At 40.9% G+C, this 26209-nt stretch overlaps 3 protein-coding genes across 4 annotated transcripts in view; 2 read left to right on the plus strand and 1 right to left on the minus strand.

Annotated features, from left to right (window-relative positions):
• The window catches only part of cltca (clathrin, heavy chain a (Hc)), a 40679-nt gene extending 38269 nt beyond the window's left edge, over positions 1-2410 (plus strand). For both annotated transcript variants that reach the window (XM_065963330.1, XM_020656356.2), the window contains one exon: positions 774-2410. In XM_065963330.1, the coding sequence (XP_065819402.1) occupies positions 774-907 (134 nt within the window). In that variant the 3' untranslated portion in view covers positions 908-2410. The remainder of the gene's footprint in view (positions 1-773) is intronic.
• Positions 2411-3044: 634 nt separating this feature from the next.
• ptrh2 (peptidyl-tRNA hydrolase 2) lies at positions 3045-6075 on the minus strand. Its single transcript, XM_020656357.3, has 2 exons — positions 6021-6075; positions 3045-4807 (listed from the first exon to the last, which is right to left on the minus strand). Exons 1-2 carry the CDS (start codon positions 6062-6064, stop codon positions 4282-4284), a joined length of 570 nt encoding a protein of 189 aa, XP_020512013.1. The 5' UTR covers positions 6065-6075; the 3' UTR covers positions 3045-4281.
• An 8726-nt stretch (positions 6076-14801) lies between these two features.
• Positions 14802-26209, plus strand: part of LOC110000967 (vacuole membrane protein 1-like) — a 74021-nt gene continuing 62613 nt past the window's right edge. The window contains exons 1-5 of the mRNA XM_065962692.1: positions 14802-14946; positions 17122-17220; positions 17646-17784; positions 22241-22331; positions 24277-24387. Of these exons, the coding sequence (XP_065818764.1) occupies positions 17130-17220; positions 17646-17784; positions 22241-22331; positions 24277-24387 (432 nt within the window). The 5' untranslated portion in view covers positions 14802-14946; positions 17122-17129. The remainder of the gene's footprint in view (positions 14947-17121; positions 17221-17645; positions 17785-22240; positions 22332-24276; positions 24388-26209) is intronic.

Consider the following 26209-nt stretch of genomic DNA (forward strand, 5'->3'; position numbering starts at 1 on the left):
TACACTCCACATCATGGCGCCACTCAGTCCAGAGATAAAGCAGGTCTCTCCCTGATGACAGAGCCTCACGCACAACTTTGAATATTGAGACATAAACACGTCTTCAAACGACTGAGGAGAACAGAGAAAGGAAAAAAAGCAGAAATCACTCTTAACAAAGAAATGAAGTAGAGGGAATCTCTTGTGCTTGGGCTACTCCACAAATGGAGGTGGGTGCTCTCAGAGAAGGACCTTAGACATCTTCTTCTGAGTCTTCCTGGTGCAGATTTGAGACAGCTAAATACACGCCTACTTATAACGAGTCATCACTCATTGGTTAATGAAAGTGTGAGGTAAGCAGGGAGTTAACCGGAACTGTGACAGCACTTGAAAATAGTCAGTAGTTTAATGCAGGATCATGTCCCTCACAGTCAGGAGTCCATTGAGACGTTTTTGGAGTTTCTTTTGAGACAGTCTGAAAGCACCATGGCAACAGCAGGCAGTGTGAGAGCGTTTTTGACAGAGTTGGTATTTGACCTGTGCATCCAAGAACTAAAATACACAAATATGTGACTTTGTCTATCTGTGGGAGTTCTCAAAGGAAACAATTAGATTCTGACAATCAGCAAAGCTCCGTCCTGAGTGAAAATAATTATTTATTTATGGAGCTACAACACGAGCTAAACATGCAAATGTGGAAGCACTGTGGCCAAATCAATCGTGTTAATTATTAGAACTTTGCTTCAAATTAGAGACCACTAACATCCTCTCCTGTGCGTTTGTGTTTCTTGCAGGCACACCCCAGCTGATGCTGACAGCGGGCCCCAGCGTACCCGTGGCCCCTCAGCAAGCTTACGGCTATGGCTACCAGGCGCCTGCAGGATTCAGTCAGCCAGCACCTCAGCCAGGATTTGGCTACGGCATGTAAAGACCCCCAGTCCCCCTCTCTTTTCTCTGCTACACGCAGGCTGGAGCTACCATCCATCCATCTCCCACAGTCCTTCACCAGACCATTATTATTATTATTATTATTATTGTCGCTCTCTGCCCCCTACTGGCAGCGCAGGATAATACAGACAAACCTTTTCCTTCTTTTTTTTTTTTTTTTTGTTTTTACTCTTTTGAAACTGTCATGAAGGACTCTTGTTTTATTTCTGTTGTCAAAGAAAAAGCATCACAAAGATTAATTTTCTCACATTCCATATTGACTAGATTAATTCTTCTTTTTGTCTATTTTATTTGAATGGGAAATGGTTTATGTATAATGGGGTGGGGGGGGGGGGGGGCTTTTTGTGGGAAGAGCTAGTCCTCTTCCTGGTTTAAGAAAAAAAAAGAAAAAACAAGGTCTGTTGTGAAGCATCTGATTTGCACTCTGTAGTGAGAAGAATTAATGTAGAACCTTTTTTTTTTTTTTTCCTTTTTGACGTGTGTGAGCAGCTTCTTCTGTCCGACTGTAAAATGCATTTAATTATTGTATATTCAGACACAAAAAAATAATGCTAATATGTTCCTCTATATTTGAACATGAGACTGCCGCTTCCATGACCACCATCCTGAAACACTACGTCGTACCTGTCATGTCCCCACACACACACACACACACACACACACACAGACGCGCACTTCAGGACTGTCTAGTGATGAGTGAGAGTATTTTACATACGATTTACAGGAAAGCTTCCATCTTTCCAGCAAAACCTATGCAGGACTCTCCAAAAAAAATATCCCCACAACATTTCCATGTGCTCTAAATACGGCTCTTACGTGGGACCATTTCACCTCAGGGGGACTGCAGATCTGTTTGTGTTTGATTAACATCCCCCCCCCCCTCCCCCCTGATCCTCCTTTATGCTGCGGTTTGTTTCTGCTGTTTGGTCACTGTTGTTAAGTGTGCAGGAGATATATTTTTCAAACGTTATCCTCCTCCTTCGTGTCTTGTTGAGGGATGTCTTTTAACCTTTTCTCAGTTGACCCCCCTCCCCGCTCATCCGCTTCAGATACACAGGACTCGTGGTAATTTTGAAGATTTTATCAAAGGCTTGCGTGTATACCGGAATTCAATCATTAACTCCTTTGAACTTATATTCTTATCTAAAATTACCTTAGATTTAAATTGTGCACTTAAGAAACTTGATTGTGCATAGTCAGGATCATAATGAATGAAACAGCGGTTTTTGTTTTCCACTTAAAAAAAATAAAGGCTTCTTGTTTGTCAACAACAGTCTGATTTGTGTGGTGAATATATAAATGTGTGCTCCTGTGCAGAAACACAATGTAACAGAATTTATGACTAGGCTTCACCTTCAGCTGTAAGAAAGCGACCTGATGTGATTATTGTGAAAGGTGGCAGATGATAGGCCGAATGACTGTACTGTGTTTATGACATCATGACATTCGAGTAAAATGTGGTAACACTCCTTTAAAAAAATGACCGAACGTGTTCATTTGTTTGTCTAAGTTTGAAGTCTGGGGCGCTGGTGGTTGGTGGGTGGCCTGGGTTTGAGTCCGACCTGGGGCTGCTTTCACGTTCTCTTCTGGTGGATCCAAGTTTCCGAGTTGGGAAGTCATTCTTCCGACTTGAGTGTGGTCAGTGAGAAGTTATTGTTTAAAGTTATATTTGAGCAAAAAGCTTATGTGCAATATGTAAATTATCAAAAAGTATGTTAGGGTAAAAATACAAATGTATATTCTTTCCCGAGTTTGAGTTGTTACTCCAACTTGAGCAGGTGTTCATGTGCATTTTACAACTCAAACTAATTTTTCCGATGTGTCCAACACCACATAAATGCAGCGCACATTTCCAACTCTATCCACCGTCCTGTCCCTCCAGTAAAAGGCTCCAAAGATCCCCAAAAATGAATCAAAAAACAAAAATATTTGAACTGGAAGTCTGAGCCGAAGCAACTGCACCAAAACAGGAACTACACATTTGAATTGTTCAGGCTTCAGTTGGAGACAGTGGGTATATTTAAATGTTCATACTTCTTAAACTTTTTGTGTGCCAAAAAAGTCTTTCTGCATCCATGTGCCGAAGTGCATGAAGAGTGAAAAGGCTTCAGCAACTCTTGAGTAGTAAGTTTGATTTTATTGACTTTATGCATTCATGTGCACCAAAGAAAGTCCAGTTGGCTGAGTAGAAGAGTCAGAACATAAATGAAGATGTGTTGAACTTTCCTGCCCAGAACAGAGTTGGACAGCAGAAACAGTCACCTCATTAGAAGGAAAAGATATTGACATAAATATTTTTTTTCCAGCAACAACGATGAGCAAAAAAATAACTGAATAAACATTTATTTAATATTCTAGCTGCTGGTATCGTTGTAGCTCATACAGAGGAACTATTAATGACAAACAAGGACAGTTCGTCCCAAACTTCTCGTTGCAGGTTTAACAGATTTAAACCGTTGTTAAAGCCGACGTCAAATGTCCACTGTGGAAAAACGTCTCATTTATGGAACTGTGCTGTGAGATCTCTAAAGTACCACAAAAACCATTTCGGCTTCCTCTGAGCATCATGTGATGACACACTGCTCTGAGCACTCAAACTGTATTGGTGGTGTTTTTTTGCACCGATCTACCAAAGCGTAATGATAATCACTCGTCTGTTGTTACTTCTATTCAAGGGTCGAATTCAGATGACTGTAGTGAGAGGCACGAGAGCCAAAGACTGCACTCATAAGTTTCTAAGATGTCATTGAGGCAATTGTACAAAAATATAAACTCCTGGTATCTCATATTTAATTAAACTGTGGTAAGGTTTTTGACAAATAAGAGCGCACTCACACTAGGCCGAGTTACCCCCCCATACCGTGCAGAAGAACAATTGTCCCCACCCCCTCCCCTGTCTCTCGCTGGCCTGCACTCACAAAGCTCCAGGACCCAAGCATGCCTGAGGGTGGTTACCTCTTGTATGACACACTCGGGGCTATGCGTGATCATGACACATCCTTTAGTTTAGGAGGAGCGCGGTCTCAGAGGCAACACAACGGAGCACACAGAAACACGACTGCAGCTTTACTGACTTTTTTTGGATTTATTTTGAGTCGTTTTGGGTCAGATATGGCGCTCGTATATCCTGGATTTTTCAAATATACAAGGCGGCGATCGATAGCTTGTCCAGGTTGTGTACCTGTGCTGTGCAGAGACCCACCTCTTTCAACCGAGCCAGGACCAATGAAGTATACGGAGCACTCAGTCAAACAAACTGGACTTTGGGGGTCAAACGTTCTTAGACGCGGTACGGATTGCCTTGTGTGAGTGTGCCCTAAGAAACTGCAAGTCCTTCAGAAGACGGCAGGATCTCTAGTAGAGCTTCAGGCCTCCTGTGACTTTGTCGATCAGATCAGCAGGACCTGGTCCGATACCCAGCACTGTGCGTGATCCCGGTGCGATCTGTGTCCTCCCTGCGTCCTGAATCAGGCTGACAGGAAGCCCCACTTCTTTGGCGTGACCAAGCAGATCAATCAGAGTGTCCTCATCCGGGGCTTTCACCACCACCTTTGGCTGGCCGCAGTACTCCCACTGTTTGAGCAGCTCGGGGTTCCTCCGCTGGACCTGTTTGTACGCTGATACAGCGGCGTGGGAGCACTGGGCAGCCACCTTGCCTTTCCCCATCTTCAGGTCATTTCGGACCACGAGGATCATCTTGAACTCGCCTCCTTCTCCCATCACGCTTGCTTCCCCTGTGCCGTTTCCCACGGCTGCAATCAGGCTTTTGGATGCCGGGCCAAAGTGAGAACGAAGGCGCCAGCCGAGGAAGAGGCCACAGCCCAGTCCTGCTACTACACCCAAACCCAGAGGACCGCACAGCAAATCCATGTTGTTAAACCTACAGAGATGACAGAACAGAGTCACATTTAAACTTACAAGGCAGAAATCTGACGACAGCGTCGAATTATTTAACCTCCGTTTGACCTTCAAAGACGTCACGTTTCATACTATCGATGGAGATGCGCACACATGCACTACAAATATGGAGTTTTTCTTTATAATGCAATCAAGCAAAATGCAAAATCTTTATGTTTTGCAAAAAATAATATGGGATTGTCGGAAAGTTGAATAGTTGGTTGAAAAGTTATAAGAGCAAAAAAGATCTGCACACCAAGGAAGTCCCGTTAAAAGGATTCATCAACAAGTGATGTTTTGAGCCAACACTCACTCGACTTACTGTACCTTCAAAGTCTCAGAAAAGGGATGTGCGTGTCTTTTTTTTATTTTGAATAGCTTTGATGCCACTTCAGAAGATTTACTTCCTGTTGCTCTCTGACGTTTTTTTCCCTGCGTCTTTATTTATGCAATCAAACAAAAACTGAAAGCAAAACTTTCAACTTTACTTTTGTTGTTATGTGCAAACCAGACTTGTGTAAGATAAACATGACATTATTTTTACTGGCAATAAAAACATTTGATATGAAGTTTTAAAACATATGTAGTAACTGAGCTTTTAATATTGACAAAACAGACACCACAAACATCCCACGGATTGATATTTATGGAATATACATGATTTTTGATCAGTGTGTAGGAGTTTTTATTGTGCAAATATTAAGACAAATGCACTGAAATATTTTGCACTCATGCACCAAAACATGAGCAATTCACCTGAATGAATGAATCTGACTTTATATAACTCTCATTTGAGGTTTGAGCCAAAGTAAACTGACCTAAACCTTAAAAAAAATGTAAAAACAAATTTACATTGATTTATTCTGCAGTACTCACTTCCTCTTCCTGTTGAACGCCAGCCATTATTCAAACAGCATTTATCTATTAAAGTCTTATTTTATGTAGTAATATATAACACGTGTGTGCCCTAAATGCATCAAACTAACTTTATTATGTGGAACAAGCCGAGCTAACGTTAGCTTCCTGTAAAGAGCGGCTAACTCTCCAAAAGCTCATTATTATGCACAAGTTTATTCAGTAATAAACTTGTTTTAAAACACAACAGACTCATTTTTAAACATGTCATGGCCCCGTCGTTTCCACACGGTGCAGCTAAAGTTAAACAGTTAATCACATTGGTCTCTTTTATTTCATACCTGCCGGTTTGTTGGGTGCTCAAGCAGCATGAATGAAGCTTCATCTACTTCTTCTTCTATGGTTTTATTGGTGGTTGGCAAACCGGCTTAAATGTGCACTACCGCCACCTACCGGACTGGAGTGTGGGCAGACGAAAGTAAAATAAAAAATAATTCCTGTTTTCTTCAAAAATGTTGAAGAAAACAGCCAGGGACATGAGGAATAGGAATCCATCGAAAGTTTATTGTCACCGATCAGATTTTTCAAAATAAAATATTAAATATGACTAAAATATCAAACTGTCTCTATGCAATTTGAGCAGACTTTACCTTTAATTATCTCATAAACTATACAGTAAAATCTGCAGAAGGCAGAATGTAGTATGTAGTTTTTGGACACAGCCCATGAAGTTAGCTTTTGATGGCCATTTCAGTTTGACAGCATCATATGAATCCCTAACAAATAAACCATAAATTGATCATGAATAATATTTATATGCGACCATAACTATCCATAAGCAGCAGTGTGATTAAAATGACACTACAGGTCAAACATACTGAGGGGGAAAAAACAATGGTAGGGGTAGTGTTTCTACATGCAGACAAAGAATAAGGCAAAATGTTTAAAGATATTAGTTTTTATTTAAGGAATACTTACAGTATGTTAAAAGATATATGGTATAAAAAATATATATATTTTAAAAATTAAACTAAAAATATTAAAAATATTCTGTAAACTATATCTACTACATAAAATATAAACATTTACAATACTGTTCTAAAATACAAAATATACTGTGCTAAAATAATAAATATAATGTTCTAAAATAATAAATATACTGTGCTAAAATAAGAAATATAATGTTCTAAAATAATAAATATAATGTTCTAAAATAATAAATATACTGTGCTAAAATAAGAAATGTTGGCTTATTTCATAAGCTTATTGTCGACATTCACTTTTTGTAAATTTCGTCTGAGCTAAGTCTCATTTTAAAGGCTTTACTCTTTACATTTTATGAGATTTTTTGGGGTCAATTTGGTCTAATTTAAAAGGAATAGTTCTCTTCATCATGTTTTTGTTCTTCATTTGGTCTGATCTTAGTCTCTTTTGCTAGGATTCACTCTCTAAATGATGCTCTTTTTGGTTAATTTGTTCTAATTATGTCTCTTTTTAAAGGCTAAATTCTCTACCTTTTAGTAAATCTTCATCTAATTTCTCATTTTATGGGCTAAATTGTCCGTGTAATGGGGTCGTGTAACAGTTAAAAAGTAGAGTGGTGTGTGTGATCGAGCCGGATGTAGGTATCCAGCAGGTCGTAAACCACGTTCCACAGGTTGCAGTCAGGATCTGGACAATTACAAACGGGTACCATGGAGGCCATGATGCCGACAGTGAGGAAGACACACTGAGAGACGGCTCCTGCGACTAAAACTCCTCTCCACATCCACTTAGCAACACGCCATCTAAACACACAAACATGAAACACAAATAAATAAAGGAAGACAGAACGTGTTTGTTTTGTGTTTTTAGAGTGCGCTTTGAGACAGACGAGTACCTTCTGGTCTTCAGGAGTTTCTCGTCTTGCCCTTCATCCTCGTCCTGCAAAGAACAGAGAAAGCTTAAGTTTTGTGTCTTAAAGGGAGGGTAAGGCAATCATTTCATTCCTGCTGACAGTTGGATTAAAAGTGTAAAGGGGACATATTATCCCCCTTCTCCACCTTTTCAAACAGTCCCCTGTGGTCTAAATGAAACATCTGTGCTGTGCTTTGGTCAAAATATAACATGAATCAAGCACCAGAGGAGGTTTGTGACCCTGTATAAACCAGCTCTCTCAGAACGCTCCGTTCTGGTGTGTCTGTCTCTTTAAATGCAATGAGCCCCCACCTCTGTAACAAGAATAAAAATGGCGGATCTATGCTAAGGTTTTGGTCTAGGCTGGGGGTGTAGTCCATGGGTGGAGATACCAGGGGAGAGGAGGGGATTTTTTAACACCAGAATGCCACTGTGACATCACAAGGAGAGCACATTTGAAACAGAGCATTTTTCTCTGTGTTATAAGACTTATGCAGACCACAGACATGTTTTGTGGGTCAGTAGACACTCAGGTTACCCAAATATTTGTTCAAAAACACTACAACACTGTAGAAGTGGATTCCTCATAATATGTCCCCTTTAATACTCTCAGCTGTCAGGGAGGATTCAAATATCACATTATAATGTTGATGTTGATGTGTTCATTCATAACTTTTTGTTAGAGTGACGAATTAGGAGAGAGTCCCTAGACACGGGATGTTTTCAAAACCGTCTACTATACTAGTGGTACGTACTGATATATGCAGTATATGAATAAATGCGAGATCCACAGTATGCCAAAATGGATGTTGTAAATGTACAATATGCTTCAGACTAGGCCCTATAGCACAGTAATGAAAATAAAATAAACAACAGGCTACTGCTGTTTAGGCATTATATTCACCATTGTACCAGCTCCAGCTTGCTTCCTTGTTATTTCACTTGTTAACGCTCTATAAAACAAAATGACAGAAAAGTGAGAGAACAGACCTCTGCTCACTGTTGCTAAACTACCAGCTGGTAAAAAACAACATACTCAGACTGAATCACTTCTTATATGTGCTAAAGTTAGTCAGACTGTTCTACCAGCTTAACCAGTAAAATATATAATGTTATTAATAATGTTATTCTCACATGATCTGCTCCTCTTGTCTGCTGCTAAGCTGCTCTCGAAGTTCTCGTTGATCCTTGTTGAGGTCCTGCACAGAGAGATGAAATGTCACAAAGGTACTCTTCTTCACATTCATTGGGCGTCCATCTTGGGTTGGAGGCATTACATCGTCTGTGTTTCAGGTTTGCAGAATAATTGAAGGAGAATCTGGCAACAGTTATCACTTCACTGCGTCTTTGTTTACCAGAAGCAGCAAGACAAATGATAATTCAAATGTGGGCAGAGATATCGTACAGTATTTAAAGGCACAGTGACATATTTGAGAGTGACAGCGAGATCGAAAACTACCATGTGGCATGCCACTTGGAAAGCACCGGCCTGCCTGTATTTTTGGTGGCATGCCAGGTTTAAAGTGACATGTTCACTTAGTTTTGCAACATGGCATGAATAAGTCTTTCCTATTGCTGGTGAAAAAAGAAGCAGTAAAATTATTTGTTAGTGCACAGTAGCCGTGAGCACCGACATGCCGGTGTTGTTGGTGGCATGTCAGTTTTACAGATTAGTTTTGTGACATAGCATGAGTTAGTCTTTGGCTTTCCTGTTGCTAGAAAATAAGGAAGAAGTGAATATATATATATATATTTCTAAGCTAGCAGGCTGAAGTGGTGAAATGCTAACATTAGCAGTTGGCGTACAGTAGCTCATGACTCATCAAATATCATCCGCGTCCGACTGAAAACTGCCGATGTGGCAAGCCACTTCGAGAAGAACCGTCATGTGAGTGTCATTCAGGGCATGCCATTTTTTACAACGATATGTCCGCTTAGTTTGGCACCATAAGTTCAGCGGTATCTGTCGGGCTGATGGCGTGCCAGCAGGGGGCGAGCGCCATAAACCACTCGTCTCTCACACCAGTACCGACAATCTTTCCACCGGGGACTAATTAAGTATTTCTTTGTATGTGAATTAAAATGAGTGGTCTTGCTTTGCGACTAAAACCCATACCTTTACGGTGTTGTAATACTCCTCCAACTCGTTGTTTTTTTCAGTCAATGTCGTGTTTAACTGCCAGAAACAAAAACACTCAGATTAAGTGACAGTTTCACCGACTCATTAACAACTCTGACGTGATAAATGGAGACATTTTGTTAGATTTTTACTTGGATTTCCTGTCGTTTTGTCATACCTTATCTATTTCCTCATCCCTTCTACAGAGGACTTCATGTATGTCGTCCAGTTTTTGCTGCAAAATAACCAAAAAGTAAACCATCAATTTTGACGATACAACTCACGTGGAGGATATTGCTGTTTGGAAAGGTATTTGGGAGCAAAGCTTTACCTTAAATTCCTGCTCAGTTTTTTTAATGTTGTATATTTCTTTCCCATGTTTAGCTTGCTGAGAGAGTTTGTGTAACTGAAAGAGAAACAGCTCATGGTGAGAGTGGGATCCAGCAGAAGAAATGATCACATGCAGTGCTAAAATCTTCTAAATATGGCGTTAGAGTTAGAGGTCATACCTTAGTTTTTAAAGCTTCGTTTTTCTCTCTCAGCTCCTGAATATTCTTTTCCTGCAAAAAACAAAGAAACGACATTAGGGCAATAAATCCTCAGTAGTTCCAGTTCTGGCTTCTAGTTGGTCTTAGATTTAAGCCATCCGCACAGCAGGTCACAACCTTTTTCATTAAACTCTGGTTTTCATTTTAAGGTCACATATTCTCCTCCTCTTCAACCAGTTTAAATAAGTCTCAGAGCTCCTCAAAACATGTCTGTGAAGTTTCTTGTTCTAAATCCACTCTGATCATGTATTTGATCATGTCTATAAACCCCTCTATTTCAGCCCTGCTCAGAACAGGCTGTTTCTGTGTCTGTACCTTTAAATATGTAAATGAGCTGTGTCTAACCACGCCCCCTCTCTGGAAGGGCTTGGGTGTCTCGGGCTTTTTCGCTCCATGGCAGACTCAGAGGGCAGAACAAACACCTAGCTGTGGGAGTGTCACCCACCTGGAGGAGGAGTTACTGCCCTTTGTGATGTCATGAAGTGAAAATCTACAAACAACCTGTTTGAGCACACATTTTCTGAAAAGTGGAGAAGGCAAAAAACGGAGAGGATGGACTTTTCTCATCATTGGGGTTTTTTTAGACGGACTAGAGACACATATTAGTGTTAGAAAAACATTAGGGAAGAGTATTTTGCTAAATATGTGACCTTTAAAATTTGGTAAATCTATCATAATGTACAAACCATGTGCACCTACCATCATCTTTATGGAAATCAATTGACTTCTAATCCTTTCCTCCACTGACAGACGCTCCTTGGCTCCTTCTTCTTCGTCTTCTTTTACCTCCTCCTCGCTCCATTTTTTTCTAATATCTTCCAATTCCTGCTGGCTCCTGAATAAAAAGAAGACACCAGAGTTATTTTAAGCAAAGTTATTTTATCAGTAAAATTACTAATGTGTAAATATTGGTTCTAAGTTGTTTGGTTTGAGATTCGTCAGGATTAAATCAAGCTGATTAAACTCAGGGTAGATGTCTATGTCAAGGCAAAAATTGAAGCCATATTAGACGAGTGTCGTACGTTTTCAGTTTGCATGTGAGAGACTTTTTCTCAGCTTCCATCTCGTTGATCAGTTCCTCGATTAGAAGTCCATGCTCATGCAGATGGGCATGGCGCTCCTTCAGCTCTCTGCAGACGTCTTCAGCCTGCCTCAGTCGCCTTCCGAGCTCTTCTTTTTCATCCTCACTGCAGACACACCACAACGTAACAATTTCATTTTGACATGAATTTTATTTGAAACAAATCAACACAAGACAGGCGACACTTCAAAAAGACTCCAAACATGTCAATTAATAAAATGACATGCTAAAGGAAATGCATTAGCCCTGAGTAATAACAGGCATTTAATAGACACATGACAAATGCTGCATTAAAGAGTGAGTCAGGGGAAGGCCCCATGTACAAAGGTTATAGTCCTCCAAACATGTGGCCTATGTTTGAATCCGACCTGTGGCTCCTTTCCCACATGTCATTCCCCACTATCTCTCTCTCTCTCTCTCCCCCCTATTTCTGACTATATCCACTGTCCTGTCTCTAAAAAGTTAAGGCATGAAAAACCCCAGGGCTGATCATTTACACGTAAAACCATTGACAGCCCAACATGGCTCACTGCAGCCTTTCAATCACAGGAGACGCTATACTTTTAAGAGCAAAATGTGATCATAAAGCCGGCCATATCTTTAAACTTAAACTCTGGTCGATCTCATGTAACACTTCATTTGAAGGGGTATGCATGAGACTGACATGACACCTGTCATGTTTATGATTTGGTCCATTATGTCACCTTTAATGCAAAGTTCACATTGTTTAAATTATGACAACTTGTACAGAGGTTATTAGTCCTCAAAGCGGGAAGCCAGTGTTCAAATCTGACCCCTGGCCTCTTTCCAACACATCATTCCCTACTCTCTCTTTCTCTCTCTCTCTCTCTCTCTCTCCCCCCCTGATTTCCAGCTCTATCTACTGTCCTGTATCTACAATAATGCAAATATATCTCGCAATGAAACTGAGAACAAAGGCTTTTTCCACAGCATCCACTTAATCACCTCGTCTTGCCTTGTGGCAGCTGAGACAGACGTTTGAAATGACTGTAACCACTGATGGTTTTGTTTGCTTTTGTTGTGCATTAAGAGACATCAGTCATAATTTCAGCTTCTTTCATAACCACTTAAAAGCTCTTCACATCAGGTTAACCATCATCCTTAATATCAAAAGGACCCACACAAACATAACTATAAACAAATACATGTAAATATCTCAAAACCCTAAAAGTCTCCCAACATATGAGAAAGTATGAGTTTAGGATTTATCATTAAAGTGAGTAGATTTATAGATGTTTGGAGAAAAGGATTCTTGAATCAGCTGTTTTTACATCTGCTGGCTCTGTCACTTGAACCTGAATTTCTAAATGTCCAAACCATATCAGGGATAAAATGCACTCAGCATACACACCTGATATGCTGTTCGTCTTTGTTGATCTCCATCACTTCAAGGATTTCCTCCAATTCTAAAGAGTGTGTTCCCTACCTGTCGGCTGCTTCACCACAATAACCTCTGAGACACTGACTGTCCTCTGTATGTCCAAAAATAAACACATTTCACCTTCACCTTCTGAACTCACAATGGTTAGTGTGCATTCTAGAACAGAGAGCAGTGGAACACACACACACACACACCACACACACACACACACACACACACACACACACACACACACACACACACACACACACACACTCACACACACACACACACACACACACACACACACACACACACACACACACACACACACACACACACACACACTCACACAGAGGGCCTATAATACATTGCAATGATTTTTTATGTAGGAGCTTTTACATTTCTTGCTGAGGATCATGAGGACACCACACCAGGAAAAAGTGACAAAAAGATGTATATGTATATGCTTGTATATGCTCATGATATACTCTATCGTTCTTTGAAACAATGAGGACCTCATGATGCTGTTGTTAATAACACAGCTACAGAACGATTACAAATCAAATAAATGATACGTCATTGGAAACATTTTCTTTCACTTTATAAACAGTCTGTTTTTGAGCTATGAATTGTGTCCGTGGGCTTCTGTTTCCTTATCCAGTGCTGAGCAGTAATTTAAGGTGCACGATTTATCTGAAGTAATGATGTCTTCACAAAACTGTGAGCATGTCCATTTATTACATTTATTCAGTTAATTTGAGGTGCAACACTGGAACCCCTCTTTGGAAAACTTAACCTCAACTTGTAGGCCAACACTGCCCTCTGTTGGGCACATAAGAGATCATCTCAAAACTCAAAATCCAAAAGTACTGAAGAGATGTTCACATTTTTTCATCAAACGTTTTGGAAGCAGAAAAAAGTTATTGTCGTTGTTTCAGTCACGATGGTGCACGTAAACATTCATCTTAGGCCACATTTATTCGTTTTTTAAGTGGGCTATATTATTGTGGACAGAGGAAGACAGGCTGGGGTGACATTTCTGCACAAGGGGTGACAGACAGACAGAAAACAGAGATTCATTGAGAGAGGCATTGGCTAACGCCCTCAGTAGCCTGTGTTCAATATATTTGAATAAGTCTACCATTTATTCATCCATATATATATAAACACTTCAGGAAACCCCATTTGAATTCCCTGCAACCCTATGTGGTCAGGGCCCCGGGACTGCAGATAGCATTGCACTACATGTGCAGTCCTTGCAAAAACGACACAACTCGGGTACTCCTGATTGTTCCAAAAAAGAAGTCAAACGGTAAGAAGGGAAGTCACTTCTCCAAAATGTCCACCAATGATATCATTAACATTTTCCTTCATCACAGTGCAAAAGTTTAATTAGCGCACCGTTACATTGTTGTCACACACAGTAGCTTTCATTCTGTTCAAACCAGACAGAGAGTCAGACAGGAAGCTGCAGAGGAAAAATAGAGGAGAGAGAAACACTTCCAGGTGAGAGAGAGAAACAGGTGATGAGAGGTAAACAGACATCACACTGCATCATCTATGGGCTATCTGAAAATGTGTGTAGTAATATAACAATAAGCTAATGTTTGCAGGAATTCACTTAGCTTATTCTCCTACCCTCGTTGAAGGTGTGCATCAATTGTGAGGAACACATCTGACGTTTTTGTCAGTGATGAAGACGTTTTGAATGTAAGGTGCCCAAAGTGCAGCAAAGGGAAGGGCCTCACATGTGTCCTTGCCTGGGGCCTCCAATTCACTAAAACCGCCATAAACACATAAGGACATCCTGTTTTTCAGGTCATCTTTTTCAATTTGGGAATTAGCTGAGCTCTCTTTGCCCACATGCCATTCACTGACAGTGTGTGAAACCTACAGAGGACTGAGAAGTGTTAGAAGTGCGCTCCAGGAAAGTGATCCACTTATTTATAGACCTTTAATTAGACTGGCTCTCTGGAGGTTCTACTAGGCAAGTGATGAAATCCCCCCTGCTCTCTGTGTGTCTTTCTCTTCTGTCAGCCAGCCTCTGCTCGAGCTCCCCCTCCCCCGGCATCCTGTATCAGTACTCTATCCCTCCCTGGCCCCCTCCATCACCACACCCTGCGCTCAACTTATGATGCACTTCATGGGTAGCCTACTTTTGCCCTACATTGCTACTGGGGCTCCACTGCAGGGTTTACTTGAGCACAGAGTTAATATTGGACTAAACTGCTGCTGAACGGTAAGCCTACCTTCTTTGCTTGATGCGAATGACAGGCTGTTTATTAGCGCCACTTCCTTTTCAAACTTTTTTGTAAACTCTCGTCTGTCCATGCAGTGCAGGAAACAAGTGGTTTTCCACTGTTTTGAAATGTGATTCCCTGATTGCGACTTATCAAATATCTCCTGAAGTGCATGTGTCTCTGTTTTCAGTTTAGTCTCTCTCTCAAGAATTTACTCAACAGGTCCGGGTTGTTTTGGTGGTACAGGCGATTGCGCAATCGAGCTCTAGAGCAGCGCTACTGTGCTTTGCAGGGAGGAAGCAGTGTTGTTATGAAACGATTTACTATGTACAATTACTTGGAAATGCATAGAAATGTAATGCATATCAACCTTACATCTATTCAGAATGAAGGCATGACATGGTGTATACCTGCAGTAGAGGTGCACGCTTAGTTCAAAGTGACATGTTTGATTTCTGTATTAAGAGTTGATGCTTACTGCAGGATGACACAGGTGGTTGACACACTTTATTGAGACCCTGTGTATGCTTCTCCTCGGTGCAAGAGCAGAAATGATGGGGTGCATTAAATACTATTTTGCATCCTCATCTCAGTGCTTTTAGGCTGAGTGTGTGTGTGTTTGTGTTCAAGGTTTAGAGTTTGAGATGAAAATCTTTTGTTTGTGGTTCCCTGAGAGGGCTGAGAGGAGCTCTCCACATGCCTCACAGTCTCATCGTCTGAGAAGATTTCTATTTTCCTTTTTTGTGACACTTCACTTGTTGTAAAGTACGCACAACGTCTTTGTTCACGGCTCATTGTCTGTGTGTGTGTGTGTGTGTGTGTGTGTGTGTGTGTGTGTGTGTGTGTGCGTGCGTGTGTGTGTGTGTGCGTGTGTGTGTGTGCGTGTGTGTGTGTGTGCGCGTGTGTGTGCGCGCATGTGTGCGTGTGCGTGTGCGTGTGTATGTTTGTCCTTCAAGTTGAGTTGCCGACAAACTTAAATAGCTATTGCACATGGGTTTAAAGTCGTTTTTATTACTCTTTATTTTATCACCCATAGTTTGTCTCTTGATCTTTGCTTGGCATGAAAAACATTTTTTTATTCTCTGTTAACCACATTTCCTTTTGCCTACATCTCTTATATTTTAATCTGCTATAGAAAAGAGAAAACACTCTTAACACTCTTAACACTCAACAACCAAACACACAGATCCTATCCAGTGGGATTCAAGTTGTTATTGCGTCTTGATGACATCAGTTTGAAATTATTATGAGAAATGTCTCTGCCCATACAATCAAGGCAATCATTATTTCCAGCTAATAGAAAAAAACAAACTCACATAACCCTCTTCTCGTTTTCATTCCAAGAACAATAAATTGCTGTTACCACATGTAATTAAAATAGTCTGTTTTAAAGGTTGTTTTAACTCCATCCCTGACCTGCATGAGGAGCGTGTCATGAACTGAACATGTCTGTCAAGCATTTTGATGAGCTCATATCGTTTTAAAGACATCCATTTCTCTTGATCTGACTCTATCAATCACATTCCTGCAGCTTCTGAAGAGGCACCGCAGTCTGATGTAACACCAGCATAACGACTGTGGCAAGTGTGAATGCATGGAAACAGGAGCCAGAGGCCCAGACATCGGGCACACAGGATAGAGGCATTAAGAGAGAGAGAGAGAGTGTGTGTGTGTGTGAGGCACACTGACAATTCCACCAGATGGTAAACTGCATACCTCCGTGTCAGAGTCCCCATCTCACTGCTGCCTGACAGATTCCTGAGAGACTTGAAGCTCTGTAGTGAGACACTCTGTGCCTGCGCTGTCTGTAAGCATGTGTGTGGATCAAAAAGCCTAAATCTTGTCCCTGATCGTTCACCCACATATTACTGTTCCACGATTGGCAGGAGGGGTGTACTTAGTGTACACACAGAGAGTGCTCTTGGTGTCGACATTAATGCCAATTAAAGTGCTCATCGGGTCATGAACAGGCCTGATTAGGTTACCCGTAATCTGCAAGAGCAGGAAAACACCGTCTGCTCAGCTGCTGTGTGGGAGAGCACGCAGAGTTTGTAAAGCATTTGGGGACGCTGCTGTGTTTGTCGTTGCATGTGAGCGTATATTCGTTTTGGGTGTGAGATTTGGCAAATACAGGGTGTGATTCTGCCCTAAAAGCCCGTCGTTTGTCTCAGCAGGAGTCCTCATGGTGAACGAGATGGAAGAGCGCGGGGTCGAAGGAGAACTGCTTCTGAGGTGTGCTGGTGTCAAGGAACAAGACAACGGAGAGCTGGCAGGTAAAAGTACAAAACATCAAATATGAAGCCAGTCAGTAGGTCAAACTGATGCTTTAAGAAGCTTTTTAAATAGTGCCTCTGTGCTTCCTTTGAACATACATAAAGGTTTGTTGACTTTAATTTGTCTGTGATAAACTCCTGTTTTTATGGGGTTTTTTTCTCTGTGTTAAACTCATTTGAGTTTTTGGGGTCTGAATATATCAGCATCCAAATTATACCGTCATCTTAAGATGTACCGAAAATGAACAAATAAGCAAAACAGGTGCAAAGAAATATTGCCCGTCAGGTCCTGTTGAAGTTGGAGATTATGATATCAGAAGTTAGAGTAATGTTGTTCTTTCCTGTTCAAGATTTTCCTTGTTCATTTCCACATCTGCATTACACACAGCGACAATTCACACTATCTCTATGCTGTGACGCTTTAGACTCAGAGCTGTCCGTGATTGAGATGAAACAGAGGGACCGAGAAGAGCGAGAGTCTCTGGTGATGTGGAAGAATCCTCTGCTCACTCTTTATTACTTCACCCTGGAGCTGCTCATCACCCTTAAAGAGTGGATACAGAGGTGAGACCAACAGCCCTACATCTCGTTCCTTTATTTTTGTCCCTTCTTGTCTCCGGCTCCATCTGTTTTTTTGGGGGTTTTTTGCCTGAGACTCAGTAAGCGCTCCCTTAAGGGATGTCTCGATGACTAAAATGCATCTTAAGGAGAAGTAATGTGAGTACAGGGAACCATGAGCGAGGATGAACAGGTGTATTCTTTTGTGTCTTTGTGTTCCTGCACCTGTGACTTGAATAACAGGTGTGACACCGGCCTGTAATATGCAAACCATTTGTATTTACAACATTATAAAGCACTTAGTTCTAACCATGTAATCTGATTTGACAAAAGGCATTTCCCAAGTGCTCATATGAGCCCTTTTCAGAGTGGGATTCTGCAACAGTGCCGTGACAAAGCTCCACCTTCATTACGTCTCAACACATTCATATTGGGGTCAAATTGATGTCCTAGTTTGAGAACTCACATGCTGATCCCGTCTCACTCCAGTAATGCCTCTGTTAGTACCTGGCGACACAGAGAGGGGATCACTTCACCCCCCTATTATGCCCCTGTGACATTCATAGTGAAGAGATGAATAACCAGGTTTATCCTGAATGTGATCAAAAGCAGGATAAGCCTCATAACTCAAGTCCATTGAGACACACTCAATAACACGCCACCAAAGCAACATTCAACACAATCTGTTTTCAGTGTCTCCATGATAAAAATATACATACAGATAATTATAAATAACAAAGTAACTGTTCTACTAAAACATGTTTTACTACACAAAGTAGAAAAAGTGAACTGAACATGTTTGGGCTGCTAGGAATATAGGTAGGTCCCAATCAAGTTGTGTGCAGCAAATGAATGATTCAATGAATGAAAAATGACATAGTGGGATACCATGAGAGCACTATATAGTGTATGATAACGCTCACTAACAATTCGGACACCATTACAAAATGGTGTATTCACTATGCTATAGTGCATTAATAGTGAGTAGTTTGTGATTTTGGACACAATCTGAAATTTCTAATTTAACCTGAAGCTTCATTAACACAAGTTCTTTGGCAACCTGTGATGGTGGCAGCAAAGACCAGACCTGTTTCTGGTGACATGATCTGAGAGAGCTGGTTTCTACAGGGTCACAAACCTCCTCTGGTGCTTGATTCATGTTATATTTTAACCAAAGCACAGCACAGATGTTTCATTTAGACCACAGGGGGCTGTTTGAAAAGGTGGAGAAGGGGTAGAATATGTCCTCTTTAATTTTGGTTACTGATATCTGTATCTTTACTAATTGTTTATACCAACATAGAACTTCAGCAGCTAAGCAGAGTTTTTTTTGTGTTCTTAGTTTTATTTATAAATGTGCTAGTGCTGCATTTCAAAGTTAGACTAAAAGAGGACATGATGATAGTGAAAAATAACCCTAATACACTCTGCATGCTCTTTCCCCCACAGCCACTCAAAAGCACAACTACACATATGAAACCAGACAGGAGATGACCTTGGTCGTCTGTGTTATCAGCACAGACAGGCTCTCCCTCATAGTTTAGTCTGTAGTCATGGCCTGCAGGAACTAATAATGCAAAACAAAACAGACATTAAAACATCAGCCTATCTGTTTTTCTCTTAACCTTTCATTACTCTTCATTCTCTCGTAAGATTGAGCTGAAGTTGCCTCCTCAAGCACAAATCGCAACAACATCAGATGACACTATACGTCAAACTCCCCACCACCTGCAAAACAACACGTCTTTTACACACCTAATACTCTTTGTTGACATTCAGGGCCCAAAAGAAGGTCAGAGTGTACGCTCAGGGAGGCCGTTGTGGTTAAGTGTGTGAGGACAACGTGTTTATTTTCTAAACTACAAGAGGATGTGGTGAGCCGCAAGCACCACGAGCAGCGTTCTGACTGAGAGAGGCTGCTGCTCACCAACGCTGAAAAACACATGGTGCTATAACGGCTGCAGGGGAATACATGCAAAGATGTTACGACTTAGTCTACAAGTGCGCAGAGACGTTTATCCTGAATGTTGATAGAAGTGGGTGGTAATTTATTGCACATGTACAGGGAGTCCTCAGGGCAGCATGCTGCTCAGAGTTGTGGATCTGCGCTTGTTTGGCTTAAAATGTAAATGAGGATAGCGGTTGTGAATCAAAGGGATCATGTGATGTATTTATTTGATGAACTGGTGTAATTTTGAAGTGATTATGGTCTACTTATTTTAAATTCTGCATTTCATTAACACATACCAGTGACAGCAGTATAATTCAGTCATTGCTGCCCATTCAGTTATAAATTAGAAACATAAAAGACGAGTTAAAAGAGATGTCAATCCTAACTGAGAAACATGAGCACTAGGGCTGCACAACAAATCACAATGGCATCGTTATCGCAATATGAGCTTTTGCAATAAACACATCTCAAAAGTCAGAATTTATCGCAATAAAAAAACATTATTAAAATGAAAGAATATAATTATTTCTCACACAGTTTGTGCACATTGTCGGTTTGATGGAGGGCAACATGCTGATGCAGTCAGATAAAGCTACAGCTCTATCTGACTGCTCACGCTCCAGGGAGACATTTTTACCTTAAAATAAAGTTATTTCATCAGATTGTAAAGTCAGTGATACGCAGGGGCGTGTCCACAGGGGTGGCATGCATTTTCAATTGTGACTTTGACACAGTGGTGAAATTAGTAAGTGTAAATAAGTGATATTTTTTTGTGTATTTTTTGTGCGCTCATCACACTTCAGACAACCCCTGCCTTAAGTCAGTGCCCCAGTTTTTTGTGCTGATCGAAACATGAGCTAATCAGACCTATTTGGTTTTATGAAACAGGCTGTACATGTTAATTTATGCTGGAAAAAAAACAGGCTTTTTTTAAATGGGTGTGTACGTGACTTCCGGTGCTTCTGCAGCCAGCCTCGAGTGGACCCTCGACGAACTGCTTAAGGTTGCTGCCTGCTTAATCAAGTAGTCTTGCCTCCGGGCAAAACAAAAATTGGTAAAGTTATCTTTCGTCTCACCAGTTATACACAAACTATAACTGGAGAATTGTCTGAAAGAGGCAGTCCCTCTTGACCACTCGTTTCACCTGAGTCTACTGTTGCGTTCAGGTGCTCCTCGGTGGTCCAATTGTCCGAGTTGGCAAGTCGTTCTTCCGACTTCAGTGTGTTTAGATGTTCACGTGATTTCAATTCGGAAAGTTATATAAAGTTAAAACTTATATTTGATTGTTGATGTTACGTGAATTAATACAAATTATGTTAACATTAACAAAACATATTTGTGCCCCCCATTTGATGACGATTCTGACGTCAAGTCGGGAAGTTGGGCACCGTCCGAGTTGTTGCTCCGACTTGAGCCAGCGTTACTCAGATATATGTCCGACACCACGTGAATGCACCATAAGTCCGCCTCACCTTTCACATACGCAGGTAAACCGTTAAACCCACCGCTAAGTTTATTATACTAATGGGACCGCAAAACAAACAAACATGTGTTAACAATTTAACAAACATGTGTCGGTCCGTCATGACTAAATTATTATTATCTGAACAGTCACGTGTCCATCACCGTGTTTAACTAACGTCTGAAGCAGCCGTTACTAGCTTAACGGCCACAGTTCAAACAAACAAGTTAATTTAAACTATTTACACTAAATAAGAGTTTCTCTATAAACTAAAATTAACTACTTTTATTCACATTATTTAACTCTTGTCGTGTTATCATTACATAAACTAACTTGTTAGATAGTTTTCTCTGTAAGAATGTATTTTAATAAATGAGTCACTTTCTTCGTTTTTTAAATAAATACTTATTTAACATTATAATATATAATATAATATTATTTAATAATTCGCACGACTTTCAAATGTGGCGTTAAAAAGAAGCCTACAATATCTTTCATCTTAAATGTTAAACAATTAAATTATTTATTTATTATTATTATTATATATAATAATAATAATAATTATATTATTTATTTATTAATTGTAAAATATTGTATTGTAGTAGCACAAAATGTAAACACACATGGTATACTATATGCTTACTTAAAAGTAAATTATTTCTCTCAGCTAATACAATCCTAATAATAAAGAGTTAAATCTAATCTTGCGTCACTGTAAGGATAGATAAAATGACAGCAAAGGGTTACATATTTATGTACCCACATGACTATTATCCAATCGCTGAGTCTGTTGCTTAAGACTATTAAGGTAGCTGCTTGTATATTTCCAGCAGATGTCTCTCTTTCTCCCGAAGATGAAATGAAATATACCTCCTCTTGCAACCTTTCCTTTCACTCACACTGCTTTACCTATGAACTAACAATTCCTCATCTTTCATCACACTGTCATCTGCACGTCTTTCTCCCTGCCTTTACTAATATTCACCCCTGCTCTCGCACACTTGCATCGATCATTTTCCACCTTCATTCTCTTGTTCTCCTTCACCCAGGCTCTGGCAGCAAAGACAGACTGTGTTTGGCCTGCTGATCCTGCTTATCCTCCTCTCCATTGCCTACTGTATTGAAGGAACACACCAGAAGGTGACTGAACACCGTATTTATTTGAATTATTACCATTTTTTAGGTTTTGTGGAGGCCAACCACCCTAACAGTTTTTCAACCATGGCATAAATCCTAAATGGATTAATTTAGGGTGCAATATTTGTTTTTACTTTTCTATAAAGGTTGCTGGCCTCTTGATTACAGAGAGCAGGTTACAATTTCTTACCATCTCACCACCTTGATGCTTACTAATGCACATACTTTGTATGGATATGGATAAGGAGTTTGGGCAGGTTTCATCCCTGGATCCTCTTGTCCCCAGGATGAAGTGACTTTAGCAAGACAGTCAACACCAGTACTTTATTCTATTAAGGTTGAAAGGAGCGATAAAGCCCAGGCCTATATATAAAGGCCCTGTATGGGGCTGCTCAATAAATCATGCTTTCATTATCACCTGGATAAGATGATGCACAGTAGAAAGAAAATAATACCGGAATTTCCTTACATCAGAAAATAAGCATTTCATATACCGGTAATGTTGATTCAAGTATACTCAGTGTGTGAACATTTTACGTATAAGATCAAGCCCTGGATACAAATGAATCAGTACATTTCTACTATTTGGCCAATTAGCTGAATCCCTGGCTACAGATCAGCTAAACTAATAGTGTCAGTTCAGTGGCAACTGCAAGGTCAGCTTGCATGATGGCTGAGGAAGGAGAGAGAAGCAAGAGAAACGTACTCTGCAAATACCTTGTGGTAAAAAAGAACAGCATTTCTGGTTTTAGGAATAATTTCATATTCAGAAGATGTGCTACAAAACATTTACTCTGTTACACATGCCGAACAGCAGAACCATAGGAAGTTTAAGTTAAATATAATATGCACACTTCAGTATGTTTTTATCATGCATCTTATCTTCATTGCAACATTGTGCAACGTTCTAAAAAAACAGACCTGCCTCATATTGTGCAGGCCGAGTCACTTTTGAATCAGTACTGCAGGAACAGAACAGTGCCTATGAGAGGATACTTGTTTTAACATCATCTCAAACAAGTGTGTGCTCGTGTTAGTTTTTATGGCGACGTTCGTTTAATTATTAACTTCCCGCAAAGCTCACTTTGAGCTTCTAATCTCTTATTTCCACAGTGCAAACAACTGGAGCTGTCAATGCAAACTGTTCTATGGTCTGACGAGAGCGCTTCCCTTCCCCCCCCCCCCCTTTTTGTGTTCTTTTCCTGCTAGGAGCTGTACTACTTTAAAACCCACCTCCATAAAGGGTTTTTTTTTTCTCGTAATGTTGACACTGGGGAGTTGTGTAATCAGTTCACAGTAACTTCACGTAACAATCGCCCATGGCTGGCACTGCGTTTCCCAGAATCCTGCCAGCAAAGAGAGAGGCAGTTTGTGGTGTTTTTTGTTTTGCTGGGTTTCCTGGGAAATGGAGTCTTTGGTCCCACACCTCCTTCCAATCATCAGTCCCCTCCCCTCTTCCGGTAATCTACACACTCCATGCTTCCTCCTGAAAACAACCTGCCCTGGCTGGAGGGAGGAGGTGTCAACAGAGAGGTGGATGAACAGGAGGAAGAGAAATAGAGATAAAGAGTTCTTGGCTTGCTTTACTTTACTAGTTGTGTAAGAGCTGGCTGCCACCAATAAGAATAATAGTTCTGTTGTTCTGTCAGTGTGCTGAACACTCCTACCCTACGGCTCTGTCCTCTAAACTCAACAACAGCCTCTGTCTCTCTCTAAAGGTCTCTCTCCCTCTCTTTCTCTACCACTCACTTGCCCTCTCTCACCCTTTTAAGTGCCCTCTGTTTTGCACACTTTCACTCTCATACCTTCTCTCAGTCTGTCTCTCTCTGCCTTCCTCTCCTCTCCTCTCTCTGTAACCCCCCTTCTCCCACCCCCTTCTTGTTTTCCTCACACTCTGTGCATGTGTCTCTGCCATGTGGTTCACCGTCCCTCTCTCTGGCCTCTGCAGTATGTGCACTACATGGAGAAAAAGACGCTGTGGTGCTCCTACTGGGTCGGCCTGGGCATCCTCTCCTCGGTGGGTCTTGGCACTGGCCTGCACACCTTCCTCCTCTACCTGGTAAGCAAACTTTTTTCTGTCACCACGACAAGTTGTCCACCGCTTTCACACACTGCAGTTATTCACTTGCCTCGGCATGTTTGTGACAGAGCTGAAACTCAAACACAGTTAGCGGATAGTGTTAGTGGTGGTGCAATGACGCAGGTTTCAAAAAGGCTGTTTTGATGCTGTTGTTGGGTTGTTGCTAAGGCTTTCATAAGAGTATTATTAAAAGCTTTTGGAGGCTCCTCATGCATTTGCACATGCATACATGAGTGCGTTAGTATGGGGTTTGTGCGTGCGTGCATTTCAAAGTGGGGCGGAGATGAATAGGCGCTGTGGTAACCACACTGTTTTGACAGGCAGTCCAGGAACAATCGCACTCACTGACCCCTCTGACTGAGTGCACATGAGGATAAAAACACTCTCCCTCCCACTCTCTGAGTTCTTTCTCTTTCCTTTCTCCCCGCTCTCCTGCTCCCCACTGTGATGCCCCCTCCCCTTAGTCGTTCTCCTTTTTATGTCTCTCCTCTTTCTTTCCGTTTTTCACCACAACTCTCTCCGTTTCTGGGTGTTTTGCTCTGTTTTGAGCATGAGGAGGTGCTAGGTCTCTTCTGCTGATCAGATTAGGGTCCCTGAACATCTGCTTGTCTTCACTGCTCTGAGTCCATCTGTCATCCGGGAGTCCAGTGTCGCACTTGTGTGCCCTTGCCCAGTGGAGCTGAACTGGAAACTTTGAAGTGCGTTTCCTCCATTCTGCTGTTTTTAAAAGCCAAACTCTTGCGCTCCTAAATGTAACTTGAGAGGTTTTATTTGACTCCCCCTTAGTGGCCAAGCTTAGTTTCTCAGAAGGATGTTAGGATGTCACCTAGTGTTGCGCAGCTGCTACTGCGTGAGTTGGTGTCAGTGGGTTCATGATAGAACTTGGTGATCCTTGCTAGAGGTGCTGTGGTGCATTTTTTATAGAGTTTAACTGATATTGCGTTTGGAAAAGCCGATACGGGTGCAGATATTTTTGGATTTGATCTACTAATGCATTATGCTGTAGTGGGTATTAATAAAAACAATATATATATTTTTTAAAATAACCTGCATTCCTCTGAATGACAATCCCACTTTTCTGCATTTAATGTTTTCCATCAAATTGACTTTTTAAGGGGTAGAAATGCCTCTGAGACTGTATTCAGAACATTAGACTGTGCTATTAACCTTTTCAAACGCTGTCTGAAAAGACAGACACACCAGAACCTAATAATGTCTCGTACTCTAAAATGAGTTCACTGATCAGACTTTGATTAAAAAAACATTCTGTGGTAAGTGAGGATCAATTATTACTTTGAAGATGAATTCTTTAACCGGCTGATTTAAAAAAAAGTTTTAATAAAAGTGTTATGTAACACTGGCCTGAGTTACTTGCCCAACCCGGTTTGTTTATATAGGGAACTCTCTGCTTCCTCTCTTCAACTGTGAGCCTAAACCGCAAGAACAACACGACTGAGCTCAGAGAACTATAATTATTCATGTGATTTTTTTGATTTTTTTGCAGAAGGCCTGTTTAAAGCAGCCATTGAGACGTCTGTGTCATTCTGTAGATTTCTGAGTCCTGACATATTTACAGATTTTTGACGGTGCACATTTCCAAACGACCTGTTTGGAGTACTGGATCAGTGATTCATAACTGGGTCACACTAGACCACTTGCTGACATGTCCCTAAATGTTATACTTGCGCCCTTTTTGGGGGACTGTTTCCTTCTTGCCCATAAAACTTTTGCTCATCATGAGAACATACATGAGGGCCTGGGTGTTTTCATGCTCTTGACTGTGATTTACACACGTCAACAT

Source organism: Labrus bergylta, chromosome 14 (genome assembly GCF_963930695.1).
Source record: "Labrus bergylta chromosome 14, fLabBer1.1, whole genome shotgun sequence".
NCBI classification, from domain to species: Eukaryota; Metazoa; Chordata; class Actinopteri; order Labriformes; family Labridae; genus Labrus; species Labrus bergylta.

Excerpts from the sequence above, each read along its gene's own strand:
- ptrh2 (XM_020656357.3), bottom strand. The coding sequence starts at position 6,064 with ATGAAGCTTCATTCATGCTGCTTGAGCACCCAACAAACCGGCAG. Across the intron at positions 4,808-6,020 it reads AGCACCCAACAAACCGGCAG|GTTTAACAACATGGATTTGC; the intron begins GTATGAAATAAA and ends TCATCTCTGTAG.